Source organism: Ictalurus punctatus, chromosome 11, assembly GCF_001660625.3.
Source record: "Ictalurus punctatus breed USDA103 chromosome 11, Coco_2.0, whole genome shotgun sequence".
NCBI lineage: Eukaryota > Metazoa > Chordata > Actinopteri > Siluriformes > Ictaluridae > Ictalurus > Ictalurus punctatus.
In genome coordinates this window covers 6,996,199-7,017,529 of record NC_030426.2, presented here as the reverse complement: position 1 = coordinate 7,017,529, position 21,331 = coordinate 6,996,199, and the positions used below count along the sequence as shown (strand labels likewise).

Here is a 21,331-nt window from a genome sequence, read left to right as displayed (position 1 = left end):
AGAACATGAAAAGCTTACCGTTAAACATCATAAGTGGAAATCTGAAGATCAAATTGTGTGATATTGCTGATAATGTAGTGTTGTGGAGCTGGAGTGATAAGAGAATGTTTTCTTATATATATAGTGTGTGTGTGTGTGTGTATGTATGTATGTATATGTGTATGTATGTATGTATGTATGTATGTGTGCGTGTGTGTGTTTGGAAATGCTCAACATTGCACAATGATCTACTGTATGCACAAAAAATATCTACCCAAGAATAAAAATATACAAGTAGTAGTCTATAAAGCTGAAACTCATTCATGATATATATGATGGCTAGCCAGGAAGGAAACAGGGGGCAAAGTGTGTGTCAGAGGGACAAGTGGAGGGAATTGTGCAGGTCATTCATTGTGCAAGCCAAGAAATTTTCTCATTCAGTTTATAGGTTGAAAAAGTAGTTGTGTTGCCTGCATCAGGGGTGGCCTTAAAGGAAAAAGGAGCGATGTGCGGAGACACGTTTGAATGTGCAGCATGTTGTGTTTCACTTTGTAAACTTGCTTTCAGGAATTTCACAAAATGATCTACAAGACCATTTTTGTGCTTGGAATGAATTATGTAGTGCGAATGCCACATTTATATCTTATAGATGTAGTTCTCAGTTTTACTTTTTTACATTCAAGATGTGTAACATCATTTTACAAATCTGTAATCTAATCACACTGTGTTCAGTATTTGGCTCTGACCAAACATCTGCTGTTTTATAACGTGTATAATAATATGCCAGTTTTACCTTATGAATTATATAATTTCCATGCACAGTATCTTCTTATTAACCAAACAAAACTTTTGATGTTTATTTTTGGTTATAGTAATAGGTTACTTTCTTTTTTCAACTTCATGTTTCAACTGTTATGTCCTTCCAGCTGTTGATTTATTAAACAAGATGTACAAACAAGATATGTTTGCTATTTAAAATGAATTGATTAGTTGTAGTAGTTTTCAATTTTCAATAAAAAGGTTAATTCAGCCATCTTCAGTAACAATTTTATCCTGGCCAGGGTTGCGGTCTGGAGCCAATCAAGGGAACAGTGGGCAGGATGGGACACCAGTCCATCAGAGTGCACCATGTACACACACTCATTCACATACCTAGGGTCAGTTTATAAATGTGGCAGCATGGTAGAGTTTTGCATGTTCACTCTGTCTCTGGTTTTATCCCACAATCCAAAAACATGCTAGTACACTAGGTGTTACAAAGAAGCCTTTCTTTATACATGGCTTTTTATATTACGTGAAATTAGGTCCCCCTACAACAATTTACTGTCACTTCATTCTTTTGCTCCAAACAACTCTACCGCACATTCCCACAACACATATTTGAGGTTTTGGTGGCGTTCACATCAGCTTCTCTGCAAGCTCCACTTACACATAAAGCCCTTCTAGATGCATACACGATTATACCGATTTTTGTAGAAGTAAAAATCAGCCCTGAGAGTGCTGACCAAAAAAGAGGCACGTCACCTCATTCTGGACTCAGAGTTGTGCAGCCATACAACTAATTACTCTATGACGTGCTTAGCTAGCACAAGTCAGACGCAGAGAGTGCAATAAAAATAAATGTAGTGCTCAGCAAACTGGGTCATAATGTCTGAATATAGTAAATAAATGATTGCAGAGATGAATATTAACAGAGATGAGGATTTTGTGGGGTGTAACTATAAGTAGGCTGTGAGGGAGAAAAATGTCAGGTTGAGGGTTGTACACTAGCAACCAGTAAAAAGGGTAGACCTCTGCATGACCTCTAATTTTAAAGTCTCACGCTCAGACAACAATTTTATCTTTCAAGTTAGCATAGATAAATGTGTGCAGAAATGGCAGCCTGAGGCAGGGAGAAGACTGAAAAGAGCTGATATAGAGTTGTCTGACATCCTGACATCCTAACTTGGAGTCTTACAAAAAGCTAATTGCAAGCCATGCATATTTTCAGCACTATGTGTAAACCAGGCTTCAGGTGAAGCAAAGAAGTATGTCTGGTAATATCATGACAGGATGCTCGGTGTATTTCCCCAAATACATTCAAGTTTAAACAATACAATTTTCCTTTATCGCATCCTATACTTTCTCTTCAACAGGCTGTATGATGTGACCTCAGCACCAGTGTAGTCTGTAAAAAAGTAAAAAAATAAATACATAGCAGCTCGCCTTAGAAACTGATGAAACAACCTTCGCCCTGGCATGTTCATAGAACTGCACTTGCAGAAGTATAATCCAGGTCTTTACCTACATGTAACACATCTGCCCTTAGAAAGCCATCTTCAAGGTCAGTGCATTTCTGTTTGAGAGAAAATCATTTTGTTTTGAGGAAATATAATGAACTGGATGCAGCTGCTTCACAATTACTTTTTATTTATTTACTGTGCTAATTGTTATAGTTTATATTGAGCTTGAAAGAACAAGCAATAAATAGCAACAATGCAAAAAAAAAAAATATATACAAAAGTTTTTTCTGGCCCTAACCCATCCTCCAATACAAATGTAAAAGGCTTTTTAAAATTATGTAGAATTTGAGATAAGTATTGAATATGATTATATCATCAAGCCCTTCTACAACTACATAAAAGTGATAATCTCTCATACTGTAACTTGAGTGTGTGCATGTAAAATGTGTCAAACCGCTGATGGATTTTTCAAAGTTAATTTGTAAGAAGGGTTTGAAGGGGGTTCCTTATTAATGTTACTCAAGGCATACAGTGGATGTACTTGTATCACATTACATTTGGCTCTATATTTTCTCCACTTTTTTGTAGCTGGATGTCAAATGGCTACAGTATGTGTAATATACAACACAGGTCTAATATTATTTTTTTATATACACGTTCTTTTTACCCCAGATTTTTTAGTCTTGGCCAATTCTCACCCACCAGCCAGCTCTCCCGTATCACACGACAGCTACCAAGGTGCCTCCCTAGAGACACGTGAAGCCGCCAACCACATCTTTTCGAACTACTGCTCATGCCACACCACAGCGAGGTGTAACACACTCTGAGGAAAATGATGTCTGACCCCTAACGCATACAGATGCCCATGATTAGCTAGTGTTGCTCTGATAGTATGCTACTCCTCCCACCCAGAGTGCAAGGCCAGTTTTGCTATCTTGGAAGATATTATCAGGATTCGAGTTTGCATTCTCCGGATGGTAGGGCAAATGCTTTAATGTTGTGCCACTCAGGAGCCAAAATTCACAGTTTTAATCAATGTACTGTAATAACCTTCCACTGAATGTTAGCACCTGCTATAAATACATTAGCCAGTCCATACAGGATTTTGCAGAGATTTTTCTTTGTTTGTTTTGGCCAAAAATGCTTGAATTTGCTTTTTCAAAATTTGTAACATTTGTGATGCAGTTTTTTGTGTGCTTTTTGGGGAAACTACTTGAATTGGCGAAATTGCAATTGCACGAAATTGTCTTTCACAGTGATGTTTGTTGGTAAATGAGACCTTTTACTCATGTTCAATGCATGTGAATCGAAGAGGGCTTTGGCTGAATGTGCATTGTGATGATGTCACGTGGCGAGTTGTGATATTACATGATATGTCTTGGCCCAAATCTGTAGAAAATAAATCTGTGCTAATTTTGAAAAATTGCAAGCTCCTCCGAATATTGCGGAGTTTGCTTGATTTTGCGATAATTTCTGCTACCACAAAATTGCTAGATTCTGAAGGGACTGGTTAGGACTGCAATTATTTTGTTATTGATGATTTATTTATTTACTTATCTGTTTTTCTCATTCAATTCTGACCAGACAAATTCAAAGTAAAGGCAAAATAAATATCCTTAGTTGTCTTCCTAACTAAACAGTCCAATTAACTGTAAATTAATTGTACTTGCTGTGTGCTTATTTTGGAATTGGCTGTGAACCTAATGTGGGATGGCGACATGATGATTTAATTTATTAAAAGTATACAGTACATTGTGTAGACTATGAAACACTATTTTACTGCCTAAGGGCCTGTTCACACCTGGACATTTTTCGCAGTGCGTTAAACGGTCCGTTTTTCGCCGTGTTTTTTTTTGTGTTCACAACCACGCGTTAAATGCAGGTGATGTGCTGAATGAACGTGCAAATTCACTCCCTGACAGTAGAAAAAAGCAGAAATGCCCTGGGACACAAGGTGGCGCTGCACAACTTTCCATTTCTGACATCTGCTTATCACTGAGAAAGAGGAAGAGAGACAGTATTTACGTCTTTAAGCCTTTCACGCAAGTTTCGCGAACTGGCTAAAGCACGTATGCAATTTTGCGAAATGTACGGTATTCGGTGATTTGGCCACTGCAACAAATACTTATTTAAAGCTAAATCCTTAAAGTTCTTATTTTAAAAATATACTCTTTTAAAATAAGTATTTTAAATACTTTGAATAATAAATAAGTACTTTGATTTGAATCAAAGTCACAGCAATAACATTCACATACTTATGGGAAGACCCAAATTATGTTGTTCTTTTAATCTAACTTTTTTGGGAGGGGTTGTGTGTAAGGCAACTATTGTTGTGCCCAAAAATGTTAAAGTTCCTGCAAATTGATGAAGTGTTGACTATGAATAGTATTTTTTGTGGTCAATATGAAAATACAATGGCGCAGTAATGGGGCACATAGCCATTTGAATAAGAGTTCAAGAATACTTATATGCAAATGTATGACAGGTGCAAAATAAATACAATGGACCATCAATCAGCAGATTATCATTCACATATTTGCAGGGAAGTGACAAAGAATCAAACAATGCTATTTAGTGTAGAAAACAACACTGAAAGAATTAAATGGATCATTTAAATAAATGCTTGCATTTCAGAGTCGTCAAAAAAATAGTCACAACATAATAAATACACTTTATATATAGAATATACACACATCTGGTGCTTCAGTCTGGTACTTTCAAAGGATACCTTGTTTATGGATTTATTAGCAGTAAGAATTTTTTTTTTTGGGTATGTCATTTATGCACTCTCACTAAAATGGTGGGTGCTTGCATCTTCTTTGTCTTCTTTTTTGGATTCTTCTTTCCGGCAAGACAGTTTTGTACTTGAGCGCCATCAAGTTGTACTTTTATGTAACTTCAGCAGCTCCAGGCATGTGGAAAAAAAGCGAAAATCTCATTGGTTGGTCAGTTTTTGACGCTGCACGTCAAAAACAAAAAAAACAAAAACCTAAAGAACCCTTCGAGAATAAACAAATTTATGCTTTGAATGTTTTTGCTGCCACACCTTTTACGCCTGGGTTTGACAACTCCCCGTGAAAGCCATAGGGGTGTTAAACGGACAGTATTTCTGACTGCGAAAATCGTCCCAGTGTGAACAGGGCTTAACACTGCATAATGCACATGTTTAATGCCATGAGATGTGTTTTAGTTTTCTTCTCATAGACTAACAAGTTAATTCAAACCATGGAATTGGCATAAAAAGTACTACCGTTTTGCCAAAGGAGCATGAGGTACTATTTTCTGATAGGACAAGAAAGATAGATAAATATAACTATAAATGTTCAATATAGCTAGAAAACCAGACAAGGTGGAAGGTTCAAAAGCAGTCCCTTTTTTTTCTCACATTCTCACAGAATAATGATATGATTACACTCTGAAATATTACTCACACAACAACACAAGTTATATCATGAGGCCAACAACTTTGGTAGTATTGTTTTCGCTATTGTAACATGTCTGTCTGTCATATCACAGCAATCCAGTGACTCCATTTCCCAGGATGCACGATGAACTACAAACATGGCCGAAGAAGACTACACTTCCCACACATGCACATGTTCACCTTCTTTGGAGTTCTAATCACACACACCTGTTACCAATCTTACATACACTCACTCCACAGTATATAGAGACTGTTTAAACACAATGACTTTGCGAAGTATTATGCTCAGTTTCCATAGTTTCCGTTATGTTCCAAGCTTTAATTCCTAGCTTTGTTTTTCATGGTTTTGATCTGATTAAGAGTTAGGTGTATGAACAAAGGAGCAGGTCTGCCAATGTGTTGTGATTTTTTATTTTGAGAGGAGGGCAATGTTTGGAGTATTCTGCAGGAGAATTTGGGCCTAGATCAAATCTAATTTCTGACCTTTGCAGTATATCAGTATATCAAAGTATATATTAGTTAAATACATTACCAAGGGCAAGTGTGGGCTATGTAGCACAGTTCCTCTCAGGATTCCTCCCATGTTGAGTGAAAACATAACATGTCTTCAAGCAAACTTCTCAACAGTTTGAGAAAAAGGTATAATATGATAGGCGTTTTCCAGATTTAGTCGAGAGGATTTACTGTTGACAGATTCTCGTTACAGCCAGAGCAAAAACTTAGTTTTTTAAACATGCGGAAAGCAGTAAGAATAATACCAGGTTTTGATTTAAAGCTCACATTATCGAGCCAGGGGAGAGGAAAAAAAAATAAACACACAAAGTGCTCCTGAGTTGCTGTGAGTCACCCTGACAAGCCTGTAATTGTAATTTACAGTCAGGATGGCAGGTGTTTTCAGACACATACGTCATACACCAACTCAGATACGTCAAACGTCATCACACTGCAGTCTGAGGAAAAAATAAATTCAGCTTCGCATAGACCTGAAGACTGCCTGGTTAATGTTAGCTACTTTAGTTACCTAAAAGAGACAACAAGTTGGGTTGGATGACAAAATTTACGGACCGGATCAGAATACACACAAAAATAAAAATATACTGAACACTAGATTATCAAATGTTTATAACTTTATTTTGCCACGCTGACATTTATATATATATTTTTAAATTTTTTTCCTTCAAACTAAAAGACAGACAATAGGAATATGCCTATACTATGCTAGATATCCCAGGAAGGTTAGGAAGTTCATAAATGTAGTTCATGCTGCTTCAACCAGTTGATGATCTGTATCACTGTGGAAAGCCTCAGTCACAGGCCTGGTTGGATATTTTACTTGTCTTTTAGTTAGCTAGCTAATTTTAAGCTCTGTGCGGTGTTCTGTTCCCACAGCAGGCTTATAGTTACACCACAGTATCATGATTCAGATTACTGATGCTTGACCTGAAGACAGGGTGATAAAAGCAAAGTACACCCAGCAAACAGAGCGAGCTAGTCAGATAATGTTAGTGTGTTAGCCAAAACCTGGTACTCTGTGAATGTAACGGTCACACTGATGTGCACAGTACAGCTTTTTATTCTCATAGCTTTTTGTAATATTGAGTAGATGACAAACAGCAGCAGATAATTACATCTTGTCAGTCTCAAATACTTGGGCTGTGTTTCAAATCATACACTACCCTACTAAATAGTAATTAGTATGTCAGTACATCATTGGTGTCATTACTATTTAGATATATTATTTAGTTACAAGGTGCAGTTTGAGCCATAGCCTTAAACAGTCACTTGCAACCATTAGATCACACTGTACAGCACATCCAATGCTATGGAATGTTTTTTTCAGGGAGTAGAAAAATAACATTTTTCTTTCAATAAGGGCTTCTACCCTCAAATATCCAAATCCTTGGTAGAGCAGCTTTAATGTCCTTCAAGCAATGCCTTCTCTAATTTATTCAATGTTAGTTACTTTTGAAAATGGTGGGATAAGGGACTAATAAATATAATTTATCAGTAAGCACTGGCAATGTTCTAGCTAGCCATGTTTAGGTCTTTCATTGGGTCATGTTCCATATTAAACCATTTTGACTTCTGATCTCTCCAGTTTTCACTGTATACAGTATAGAATTAAAGTTGTGCAAAAATATTGAATGCAACTTTTCAATAAACAAGCAAAAATATACAGTGACAAAGAAGAAAAACACTGAAACTGAAAACAGTGAACTCGGTGGCAAAAGTTTAGCATGGTCTTCAAATAAACAGCATTCTTTGTTAAGAGTTTATGAATGTGCTGCCAGAGTTTTCATTTATGCTTTTAAAGTTTTCGTTTACACTCCGCAGGTTTACGTTCCTCATTCTGGCACACATCTCTCGGGTGGGCAGGCTAAACAGCAATTTACTCTCATTGGCTAGTGAGATTTGGATCGACAGCTTAAGTGTCCAGCTGTGGAGAAGGATGGAATTATGATGATGACGCCGCCGTTCCATGCCACTCCTGAGAGCTCATCTTGAAAATATAGTCCTATGAGTCTACCCAAACCTCAAATATTAATTACAAACTAATATACTGACTAATTAAAGTGCCCTCCACTAATATTGGCACCCTTGGAAAAATTTTGCGAAGAATGCTGGGAAAATTGTCTTTATTGTTTAAACTTTTGATCTTTTGTTAAAAAATTCTCTGCTCTCATGGTTATACAATTGAAAACAAAACACAGGTTTATCAAAAATATATATCTTTGTTAAATATAGATGTGCAACAATTATTGGCACCCTTTTAGTCAATACTTTGTGCTACCTTCCTTTGCCAAGATAACAGCTCTGAGAATTTTCCTATAATGCCTAATGAGGTTGGAGAGTACATGGCAAGGGATCCGAGACCATTCCTCCATACAGAATCTCTCCAGATCCTTCAAATTTCAAGGTCCATGCTGGTGGACTCTACTGGTTCCCCTTGCAGGTTTTCTATGGGTTTAAAGTCAGGAGACTGGGATAGCCATGGCAGGACCTTGATATTGTGGTCAGTAAACCATTCTAGTGTTGATTTTGATGTGTGTTCTGGATCATTGTCCTGCTGGAAGATCCAACCATGGCCCATTTTAAGCTTTCTGGCAGAAGCAGTCAGGTTTCCATTTAATATATTAATATTCTGTTGATATTTGATAGTCCATGATGCCATGTTTCTTAAAAAATATCCAGGTCCTCTGGCAGCAGCCAGCCATAAAACATTAAAGAGCCACCACCATATTTATCTGTAGGCATGAGATACATTTCCATGTAGCTACCTCTCTGTGTGCGCCAAAACTACCTCTGGTGTTTATTGCCAGAAAGCTCTGTTTTGGTTCCCTTTCAAAGGGAACTTCGACGTTGCGTTTAGCATAACACTGTGGGAGTGCCTCTCGCGCGTGACCGGCATCTGAAGCTTGTGTAAAATCATGCCTATTTATAGGCCTGCATTATCAGGTGACGAGGCAATTAAACGCATCGCGTCATATCAATACGGCACCTGTGAACCACGCCATCAGCCTTATTAACTTCAGCGAAAGACTGCATGTCGGTTGTTTGTGTAAAGAAACAAAAAGACGCTTCATTTCCTCTCTATCTTTTCTCAAAATCTCTGGACTTTTCTATCCATTTAAAAAAAAGAGAAGAAAAAAAAGGGTATGAGCGAGAGAGAAAAGCATTAGAGAGAATTCAGGAAGTGTGTTAAGGCTTGCTTCCGTTTCATCACGGGAATAGTGCACACTTTCTCGGTGAAGCGTCTAGGAATGTAGCATGTGATGGCAGGTGTGCTCACCACAGTAATCAGCACAGACTAGAGCCCAACATTAGCACAGGAAGTAGCATCCCTCTTGGACAAGGGGACCATAGAACATGTACCCCATTACCTGAGGGAGGGAGTTTTTTTACAGTCATTATTTCCTGGTCCAAAAAAAAATAGAGGAGTATGCGGCCAATTTTAGATCTGCGTCATCTGGACTGTACTCTTCGGACATACAGGTTCAAGATACTGACGCCAAGCTTATCGTTCCACAGATTCAGTTTGAGGACTGGTTTGTGACGATAGATCTAAAAGGTGCATATTTCCATATAGAAATATTGCTAGCTTTATCGTCTCACACCTTCACAAAACATCTGCTGCCCACCCTGTGGTGTTGCAGGCTTTCTGCCCTCCTCCATTCCTCACACCAGAACAAGAGTGGATGCATCTGCTGTGTCCAGTAAGGGCTCTCTGTACTTACGTCCACCGCTCCGGCCAGTGGCATAAGTCTGAGCAGCTGCTAGTCTGCTTTGGTGGCGATAGTAGAGGTGATGCTGTGTGAAAGCAGCGCATCTCTAATTGGATAGTGGAAGCAATCTCTATTGCTTATGAGGCACGCGGTTTCGCAACGCTTCTGGGCATAAGGGCTCATTCCACTAGGGTGGTCGCCTTCTCGAAGGCTTTGTCCAAAGGGGTATCCTTACAGGATGTATGTGCTGCTGCAGGGTGGTCTACACCACACACATTCATTCGTTATTACAGCCTGGATGTTCATTCCACCCCGGGCTCGAGTGTCTTGTAGTGACCCTCAGGCTTGGGTCTTTTTGAACAGGCCATACCCTCGGTATGACGGAATGGGTATTCTCGTTCCCAGAGTGTTATGCTAAACGCAACGTCGAAGTTCCCTTTGAAAGTGTACATCTGTATTACACATGTAACCCTGTTCCCTGAGAAGGGAACGAGACGTTGCATAGCTTTGTCATACCAGGGCAGGCCTGTGAATACCGTCTTCGCTTCAGATAAAAGAGGCTGATGGCGCGGTTCACAGGTGCCGTATTTATATCACACGACGCACTTAATTGCCACTTCACCTGATCATGGCAGGCCTATAAATAGGCATGATTTTACACAAGCTTCAGATGCTGGTCGTGCGCGAGAGGCACTCCCATATTGTTATGCTAAATGCAACGTCTCGTTCCCTTCTCAGGGAACAGGGTTACATGCGTAACCCAGACATTTCATCTGACCATAGAACCCGATCCCATTTGAAGTTCCAGTAGTGTCCTGCATACTGAAGACGCTTGAGTTCGTTTTTGGATGAGAGTAGAAACCCTTACAAACAACTTTTGGTGATGTGGAATTTTGGAGAATTTCTGACCCAAAGAAACAAATTTCTGTAATTCTCCAGCTGTGATCCGTAGAGATTTTTTGGCCACATGAACCATCCTCTTCAAAGTGCGTCGAGACAATATAGACACGTCCATTTCCAGGTTGATTCATAACATTTCCATTTGACTGGCACTTCTTAATTATTGCCCTGATGGTGGAAATGGGCATTTTCAATGCTTTTGCTATTTTCTTATAGCCCCTTCCCATTTTGTGAAGCTCAACAGCCTATTGCCACTCATCACAGCTATATTCCTTGGTCTTACCCATTGTTATGAATGACTAAGGGAATTTGGCCTATGTGTTACCTTATATTTATACCCCTCTGAAACATGAAGTCATGCTTCAACAATTTTCTGTTCCTAGTCACTCAGGTGTACTAAACATTTTTAAATATCAATGGGAATATACTTCTCATATGAATTCTTAGGGGTGCCAATAATTGTTGCACACCTATACTTTATATATATAGGTGTGTATGTGTGTGTGTGTGTGTGTGTGTATATATATATATATATATATATATATATATATATATATATATATATATATATATATGTATATGTATATATATATATATACACATATATATATATATATATATACACATATAATGTATATGTGTGTGTGTGTGTGTATGTATGTGTGTATGTATGTATGTACACAAACTATTTTGTTTGCAATTGTTTGATGTCCATGAGAGCAGAGTATTTTTCTGATTTTTTTTAAAAACGGAAGACCAAAAGGTTAAACAATTTTTCACAGCTTTCTTTGCTCATATTTACCAAGGGTGCCAATATTAGTAGAGGGCACTGTAAGTAAGTAATTTCCACTACAAAGTACAAACAGTATAACTATACAGAGAGCTGCATCCAGAACGCTTTTCAAAATTCGCACCACTGAAGAGTCTCCTTCCTGGTCAGGTAGCTGTTGATCCAAATCTCACTAGTGAATGAGAGTAAATCACTGTTAAGCCCTGCCCACACAAGACATTTGTGCCAGAATGGTGAATGTAAACTTGCGGCGTGTAAACGAAAACTTATATTTTTACAGTTCATTGTTTTCAGTTTGAGAGAGTTTTTCTTCTTTCTTATTGTATATTTTATCTTTTCTTGAAAAGTTACGTTCAATACTTTGTGCACAAATTTAATTTAATATTTCACATAGTCCTCAACACACGTATTATGGAGAGAAACAATTTGGTTCTTAGGGATAAAAAGCGTGAATCAGCACTAGCTAAAGTGATCAATGACCTGCTGATTTCTTTTGATTGAGGCTGTATTTATTTAGTGCTGTTGAACACCAGTTTTACATTAATTTATTCATATCTCCTTGGTCATATTTAACAGTAGACATACATTTTATGACTGCATTGTAATCCTTGATGCTGGCCTTTCGTCTGACTTCCATATCAGTAACACCTATAAAACTCATTGAAGAGAACACACTCTCAGTATGACATTAACTGATCTTACAAGATGTAGAAAAATTATTATACACATTTATATGTAGAAAATGTAGAAAAACTATTACATGCAGATATTATACACAGCATAACTTCCGAATGTGGCAGCCTGCAACATTACCAAGTAAAGAAAGCACAATGCAGCAGTAATATTTGGTTTATGCTGGCTTTTTGTTCTACATTAATTACATACTCTTGCTTATGAAATGCAAATCCCTTAATTCTGTAGCCCCAGCATATCTTACTGATTTCTTACTATATGGCAGCTCAGCTGAGGCATGCCTACTGCATACCGAAATTGACCAGCATCTCAGCTGCTGCTGTATAAAGTTCTATATAACGATTATTATTATTATTATTATTATTATTATTATTATTATTATTATTATTATTATTATTATTAAAGAATAGCAAGAGGTAAAAGAAAACAGAATAACTGAACATATAGATAACATAAGATAACATATGATTTTTAAGTCTGTTTTCTTTTTTCTTTTCAGTTTTTATTTTGTTAAAGATATGTTGATTTGATTAAATCAATATTCTCACAAGGTTTAATGACTGTGCAAAGTTTTTTGCTGATCAGACATCTGCCTTTAAGTGGTTCATATTGAAGGGTGTTTTTTATTCTTCATAACTTTATATGCCTTCTCTTCAGATATTGAGAATTTTTTTTTCCATTACTGCTAAAATATTTATGCACCAAAAATCATATATTTTGAAAGTGTTCATTTTGTTTGACTTGTGGAAGATTCTCCATAATAAGAGACAGAGAGAGTATGACAGAGAAATGCAGTTTTACGACAAATACTTAATGAAAAACCCCATGGGGTAATAGAATCCTATATTTAATTAAGGATTTATAAAATATTTAATATGGAAGAGAGAAATTTTAGCTCTCTGTCCATGTCTATTGAGAAACTGGAAGCTGCAGTAGAAGGTGAATAATAATGAAGAGAGAGAGGAAGAGAGATGGCTGATGGTGGTATAGGTGGTGGTGGTAGATCAAGGAAAATGACTTTCAGTGACATTAGAAAAAAGTCCTGGCAGATTTATAAAGGCTTTGAAGTTCGCGTTTTAATTCCCATGTTTAGTCTTACCTTTAGCAGAGGGTCAGAGGAAAGTTGAATGGATAATTCCAGGCTTTTTCAGATTTCCCCAAGTTCTACTAGAAGTTTAGAGTCAATGCTCAAGAATCAAAAAGTCTGGGATATAAAAACAGTCTATCTAATGACATGTAGTAAAAATCTGATGCCAGGATTTATTATATACTTTTTTAGAACTCTTGAAATGTAGCTCAATTGTGGAAGAGTTGAATGGTTTAATTTGATCTGAGTACTATTATGTCCTTGGGAAATCTGTAAAGTTACTACTTCTTTACAAATTATAGTGATCTTAGATTTGTAAGCGTCTGTTCCCTTATACCAATTTCACTTTTGATTGGCAGATCCACTCAGACTCAGATGAAGGTGATGGCTCCATCAAGTACACCATATCTGGTGAAGGCGCAGGAACTATCTTTATCATTGATGAGGTCACAGGGGACATTCACGCCACCGAGAAGTTGGACCGTGAGGAGAAAGCCTTCTACACATTACGAGCACAGGCTCGAGACCGGCAGAGTGATGCCCCACTCGAACCCGAGTCCGAGTTTGTCATCAAGGTCCAGGATATCAATGACAGTGAGCCCAAATTCCTGGAGGGGCCATACATCGGAAGTGTGGCTGAGCTGTCTCCTATCGGTAAGAGAAAACTCTTTAAATCTCTTAACTAATAATTTTAAGGCCAAAAGTGAATTCATACTAAAATACTAAAACTAAAAATCGTTTTGGAAATCACATTTCTATTCTGTACAGGCTATTTTAACTGGGACTAACTAGAAGAAATGAAATTCTTAAAAATGACTAATCTGTGATACAAGAATTGGAGAAGTGTCAACCAGACCCCTAGTTCAGTAGTCAGGGCACTGATCAGGGAGTCAGCCATTTTAAGGGCTAAATCCTTCCAATGGACTGGAACGTTTGCTCCCTTAAAAACCCCTAATGCACTGCAAAAACCAGGGAGCATTGATGCTCAATATGTTCCCTTAAAGGATATGACATCATGTTTTCTGAAACCTCTCAAAAATGGCGGACAAACTCTCAGCCAACGTCTACAAATATAAGTAGCTTGTTGTCGTTGTTTTAGCTCTCAAATTATTACTTATGTCAGTGATTTATAACTTTATATGACGTTCTATATACGATTTGTTTGAGTTTAGTGACTTTTAAGTGTTTAATGATTTTTTAAAAATCCACTAGCTAGCCTATGATCCTGCTTGAAGTACCATGAGAGAAATGTGTGTGACTAAGCAAACAAATTTATATGACACAAACTTAAATATTTTTAGGGTTTTTTTATTTTTATTTTTTATGATGTTTTACAATGCCAGTACATAATCGTGTTGCCAGAAATTGAGTTATCACTGTCTCAGTGTGTAGTGAGCCAGGGTCCTTACCAGTGCCAGAACTCATGCACATAATATACTGATTCATGACCTAGGGAGCTGATTGAGACATAGTCAATTGTGAAACAAAGCAAATGTTATTCCTGGTCTAATTCATTTCAATATATTATTTTTTTATTTTCTTTACATACATGACATTATTACTATGAAATCTAAATAGATCTGAAGAGCCTATGTCAGTAGGACATTAGTGAACAGAATATGATGGTTAGTCTGGAGTAATCAGAGAACTGCTGCTTCACTAATTCCTCACTGTTGTTTCCACAAGTGGGAATGTGCTCAGTTGTGCTGAGTAAACTTTTATTGCAGATTGGCTCTTGTGTCTGTCTGTACAGACATATTTACTGTATTCATGGAATTCTGCTTTTCAATTTCCTACTGAATGCTATTTGTTATTAGAGTAAAATAGGGGTAGGTTACAGTCCTCCCATTCTCTACAACCGTGAACTTACTGATTGGAATTAATTCCTGCTTCCTCAGCATAGCAGAGGCTGAGCCAGCGGCAGCAGTTTCTCAAACGAGAATGAGGGAGAGTAGTTAATGTTTGTGTCATCTTCACTCCCCCCCACCCCCCGTTTCTCCACCTCTCACATTAACCGAGCACACTGTTCATGTTTTATACATTAAACTGAGCAGCAAATCTAATGAGATAACATCACTGCTTTGTTAGCATTTTAATGTTTTGCTTTCTTGCAGAGCAATTGTTAATGTCATCAGTGTTAGCGTCTCCATGATAAGGTCATGCCTCACTGTCAAAGCAAGACAGACTGATAGCCCAGTCAGACAGAAAGAAGAATAGTTGCCTCACTTTACCTTGACACTCCAAGATGAATGGATACATTTCAGAACATAATGTTATGCAGTGGTTTGTTTCTCTCTAGTTGTTTGAACTCAAAACAGCAACACAGACAGTCAAAAGATTTCTATAATTACTGCTTGCAGTCTACCACGACACTTTACCTGTACCTGAAAAATGAACAAAATATACCTCAATTCAGGCGCGTAGCCATCCTTTCAGATGTGGGGGGACAGAATGTCAATGGTATTCTTTTTTTCTGACCTTTGTCTAATTGATGGGTTTTTATCTCTTCTTGCTCTTAATTAGCTTAATATGCAATTTTTGATTCTGTACTTTTGATTCTGCATGTTATATGCTGTATTGCACTGTATTATTTAAATATTGTAAATTGTGTTTAGTGTACATTGTCTTGCATATACATAACACACAGTATATAATATATACTTGTGTGAACATACACTACTTGTCACGACTTCCCCTTTATGCAGCGTGCTGCAGAGCATGTGAATGCACACTGCTGAGCATGGTGCGCGAGCACCTGCTTTTTCGTTGTTGACAATCGTGACATTTGGACACGTGCATTTGTTATGTTTTGTTATGTCTCCTCCCTGTTCTGTCATTGGCTATGGTTTCACGTGTGTCTGAATTGCCCTCAGCCGTCAGCCATTACGAGGCTGATTAGGTTTGTATATATAGCGCGCACCTCCCAGCACACAGCGCGGAATATTAGATAGATTAGATACTTAGTTGAGATTCCTTACGATTGCGTGTCATAGTCCAGATTCGTTTGTTTAGTTCACGCTGGTTTCTCTGCTCCCAGTCTCTCACGATTGTTTATGTTTCATGTTTGGTATATTGACCCTGTTTCCCGTGACCGCGACCTTGATTCCTGCTTTGCCCCGTGTATGCCTGTTTGCCGATCGTCTGAACTTTGCATGTTACTGGATTACGTTTGTGGATTACCTTTTGGATTACTGTTTAGATTTATCTGCCTGCATGTCTCTCAATAAAAATGTTCATACTGCACTTGCATCCGTCCCTATCTTCCTTACGTCAGGAGACGTGACACTTTATTCTAAACTTTATTCTATTCTGTTCTATTCTATTCAACAGTCCACAGTTTAGAAAAGAAATGTCAGTTAAACCACACTGTTGCAAAGAGACTGTAATTGAATGAAACTCAAAAACATCTCACTGTAAGGAGACATATCAGTACAATAACATGTTATATCAAAAGTAAAAGAAACCATTATGTAACATGCAATGCTGCCTGATCCAGACATATGCAATCCATGCAAATCCGAATTCAACATTAACAATTCGCCATCTTATTCTAATGTGAAGGTCTAAGATAACACATCTGTAATAAAAATAAAAGATGTTACAAAAGAGTTTGAAAATAAGTGCACGTTTGTGCGTGACTGCGATTAGGCTAATATTACCATCAAATCTTGCTAATTATTCATCAATGGAAATAGGCAGTGTTTAAAAAGAAATATGTAGCAAATTATTCATCATTGTGATACAAGAATACCACATTGCTGCTTTGAGCTCATCGCGACCTCTGAGCGCTCACTGCAAGTGTGAGCATGGGTGTGACACGTGACCAATTGTAATTGCATCAGGTCACATAAAGACTTATAGACACATACATGTATAGCAATCAAAAGCTACACAAACTGGCCATGGCCAGTGAAAAGGGGGGGGGGCGCGAATCTACATTTTATTAAAAGTGCAGGGGACACGTCCCCCACATGCCCCGTGGATTCTATACCCCTGCCTCAATTACAAACTTCTTTAAAAGCATCTCCAGTAAAGCTATGATTTATGTAGTGTGCGTACATTCTTTTTACTATACCAATACAAATAATTTCACAAATTACATTATGGTTACATAATATTTTCTAGGTTGTACTTAAACAAGGTAAACACAGTTTGTATTTATTTTTGCACTTTCTATACTGTGTTATGCCACTGTCTACATTGGTTGAAAATGCAAACTTTTTCAAACAATTTTCCAAGACACTCAGCAGAACAGTGAAGTACAAAGCCAGTTACCTGCCTTATTACACAACCCATAACCAAGCTCATTATCACCAGATTACTTATTCACCTCATGTATTCACAATTACTGGCAAGCATCATATCATTACAGCAAATGTCAATTCTTTGCGAAGTCTTGCTCCCACTTTGTTCCAGTGATGATTCTAACCATTTGTTCTACTATGTGCTATTTTTGGATATGGTTTGTTTAAGCTTGCAATCTAATCTTAACTAGTCTCTTTCTAAGGTCACCTGACATTTTGCCCAGTTATGTTCCAAGTCTGTTTTGCCCTTTGGATTTGTCTTCTTTGAGCTTTTAACTCAGTAACTCCAAAATTGCTGAAGGGAGATTGGTGTTCTGACAAACTATCTATTTAACAGCTATATGCTGCTAAATTGCAGTTGTTTACTGTAGCTGACAAAAACAGTATCTAGCTGTTAATTTCAACAACAGTAACATAACGTATTTTACAGTAAAATACTGGCAAGCACAGCTGCCAGTAGATTTTTTTTTTTTACAGGACTTCTTTTTACAGTGTGAATAATCTAGGTTGGAAAATGCAAAGTCTTTTAATCTCAGTATCATTTATAATAGTAACAAAGTGACATTACCAAAGAAGCTGGTAAATCTGTTTCTGCCATCGAATACAACCCCAATTCCAAAAAAGTTGGGGCGCTGTGTAAAATGTAAATAAAACAGGCTGCAATGATTTGAAAATCTCAGAAACCTATATGTTATTCACAATAGAACATAGAAAACATATCAATTGTTTCAACTGAGGAAATGTACCATTTTTAAGAAAAAAAATAAGGCAATTTTGAATTTGTTGGGCACAACACATCTCAAAAAAGTTGGGACGTGGGCAACAAAAGTATGGAAAAGCAAGTGTTGCTAAAAAGAAACAGTTGGAGGAAATTTTTGCAACTAATTAGGTTAATTGGAAACAGGTCAGTAACATGACTGGGTATAAAAAGAACCTTAGAGAAGCAGAGTCTCTCAGAAGTAAAGATGGGATGGAATCTGACTGGAAGCATATGTTGCTCTAAATCCTGTATATACCTTTCAGCATTGATGGTGCCTTTACAGGTGTGCTAGTTGCCCATTCCATAGGCACTAATGCACCCCATACCATCAGAGATGCAGGCTTTTGAACTGAGCACTGATAAAAAGCCGGATGGTCCCTCTCCTCTTTAGTCCTCTTTAGTTTAGAAGATGCGGTGTCCATGGTTTCCAAAAATAATTTAAAATTTTGTTTCGTCAAAATTTCGTCCATTTTAAATGAGCTTTGGCCAAGAGAAGACTGCAGCGTTTCACATATGGCTTCTTCTTTGCATTATAGAACTTTATCCAGTATTTTGTGGATGGCACCACGAAATGTCTTCACAGACAATAAGTTCTGGAGGTGTTTGAGTCCATGCAGTGATTTCCATTACAGAATCATGCCTGTTTTTAATGCAGATCACAGGCATGCAATATTGATTTTCACCCTTGTCCCTTGCGCACAGAGATTTCTCCAGATTCTCTGAATCTTTTGATAATATTATGATAATGAGCCATTCATAGTCTTCGCAATTTTACGTTGAGGAACATTATTCTGAAATTGTTCCACAAATTATAGAAGCAGTTTTTTGCAGATTGGTGAACCACTGTCCACCTTTACTTTTGAAAGACTCTGCTTCTCTAAGATCCTCTTTTTATACCTAATCATGTTACTGACCTGTTGCCAATTAACCTCCAGCTGTTTCTTTTTAGTAACACTTACTTTTCCAGCCTTTTGTTGCCCCTGTCCCAATTTTTTTGAGATGTGTTGCGGTCATCAAATTCAAAATTGCCTTATTTTTTTCTTAAAATGGTACATTTCCTCAGTTTAAACATTTGATATGTTTGCTATGTTCTGAGATTGGCATTCTGTTTTTATTTACATTTTACATGGTGTCCCAAGTTTTTTGGAATTGGAGTTGTAAAAAAAATACTATTTTAAATATTTCTTTATTAAAGTTTCTGCATCAAGATCATTTTACTGTGGTCAGTGTGGTCAATCTGCTGGACATTTGCACCTCTGAAGTACACTGCTATGAGATGTCACTCAAAAGTAAGCCAAGTGTCTTATTTTTTTTTAGCAAATTAAAATTGCAGACAAGGTGATCAACATACGTATAAATCTTGAATGATTGACAGTAGTGCATGTATTTTGAATGCTCCTATATTAACTGACCCCCCAGAATCCCATCCCATTCTCTCCCTCTCACATTAGTAATCATTCAGCTGGTGCGCTTGTCTTGATTTTTTCTGGCTGTAATGCGAGTGTGACCATAGGTAGATCAATTTCCACATGGTGTGGAATATAAGGGACTTTTCACTTTCATGTCAGTGGAGTGACATTCCCGTCCCATTGGATTAGTTTTGGCAACCAGGGTGTTCACAAATTTGGGTGAGTTGCATTGGATCCCCTGCAATGAGAGTCTGTGTGTATTCCTTTTTCTGAACAGACAGTCCCATCAGCAGGTATTTAGCCATACAAATGTCCTGATTGTGTATCTGGAAGTGCTAGGACTAAAAGGCAATCACACTTCTTTTGCAGGCCATTTGAGGCTTGTTGATGAAGCACACTGCCATTTCAATTATGGATGCAGTCATGAAATTGTGGCCAATATGCAGACTTTACATCTGGCTCTACATCTGGCTGGGATGTTCTTACTGTGTATGTGTATGAACTGTGTATAAACTGAAACTATGTGTATTCCACAAAATGTTTATGCCACATACAATTTTGGCAGAATGCTCAGTGCCTGTCAGCCACATCACAAATTCAAGTGTCACTAGTCTGTGCACACTGAGGCATTGATCCACCTCACTTTTTTTTTTCCTGTTGGAAAAAGAGTCTCACCATCAGTGATTAATGAAATTTGTGTGGCTAGTGTAACACTTTCAGGAAACCTTAATTACATAAGGTCAGGGTGCTTGGTAAATGCTTGGCCAAACCTATAGCTGTATGAATTTCTGCCACTAGTGCTGCTGTGGATTCTGCACTGCATCTAACAGTGTAGGAGATCAGTGTATTGATAGCCCCATTCTATATGAACAGGCCATTGTTCCACAGTTGTTGCACTGTTGACCGGATTTACAGTATGTCTGTAAAACATTAGCTGTATTATGAAACCTGGTTAGTGTTAGTACTCAATAATGGTGTAGAATAGTACATAAATATGCAATTTGAGACACAATGCTAGTTTGTTTAGCAGAGGTACAGTGCCCTCCACTAATATTGGCAAAGCTTTGTAAATATGAGCAAAGAAAGCTGTGAAAATTTGTCTTTATTGTTTAACCTTTTGGTCTGTTGTTAAAAAGAATTCACAAAAATACTCTGCTCTCACAGATATCAAACAATTGCAAACAAAACACAGATTTATCAAAAAAATATATATATATTTGTTAAATATAGGTGTGGGCACATTTCAATTTTTACAAAGATAAGAATAATAAGCTTGATAAAAATTATGCAGTGTGCGACATGTCGAGCCAAGATTAAATACTTCGGAAGCACTACAGATGTGAGGAATCACATGTTACGTTTTCACCCAGAGGTAAAGTTAGCAGCAACCCTGCAGAATGCAGCTAATCAGCCTACAGTGCAACAATTCATGCTAAATTTCAAAGTTCAAAGATCACAGTCCATTGCCACATTTATTGCAAAGGATCTCCGCACTTACTCAGTCCTGGAAAACTCCAGCTTTCGCTTCCTCCTCCATATC

The 21,331-nt window shown here is 37.5% G+C and overlaps 1 protein-coding gene across 2 annotated transcripts in view; it reads left to right on the top strand.

Moving 5' to 3' along the window:
- The window catches only part of LOC108271544 (cadherin-22), a 273,022-nt gene that overhangs the window by 127,905 nt on the left and 123,786 nt on the right, over positions 1 to 21,331 (top strand). For both annotated transcript variants that reach the window (XM_017479185.3, XM_017479184.3), the window contains one exon: positions 13,678 to 13,972. In XM_017479185.3, the coding sequence (XP_017334674.1) occupies positions 13,678 to 13,972 (295 nt within the window). The remainder of the gene's footprint in view (positions 1 to 13,677; positions 13,973 to 21,331) is intronic.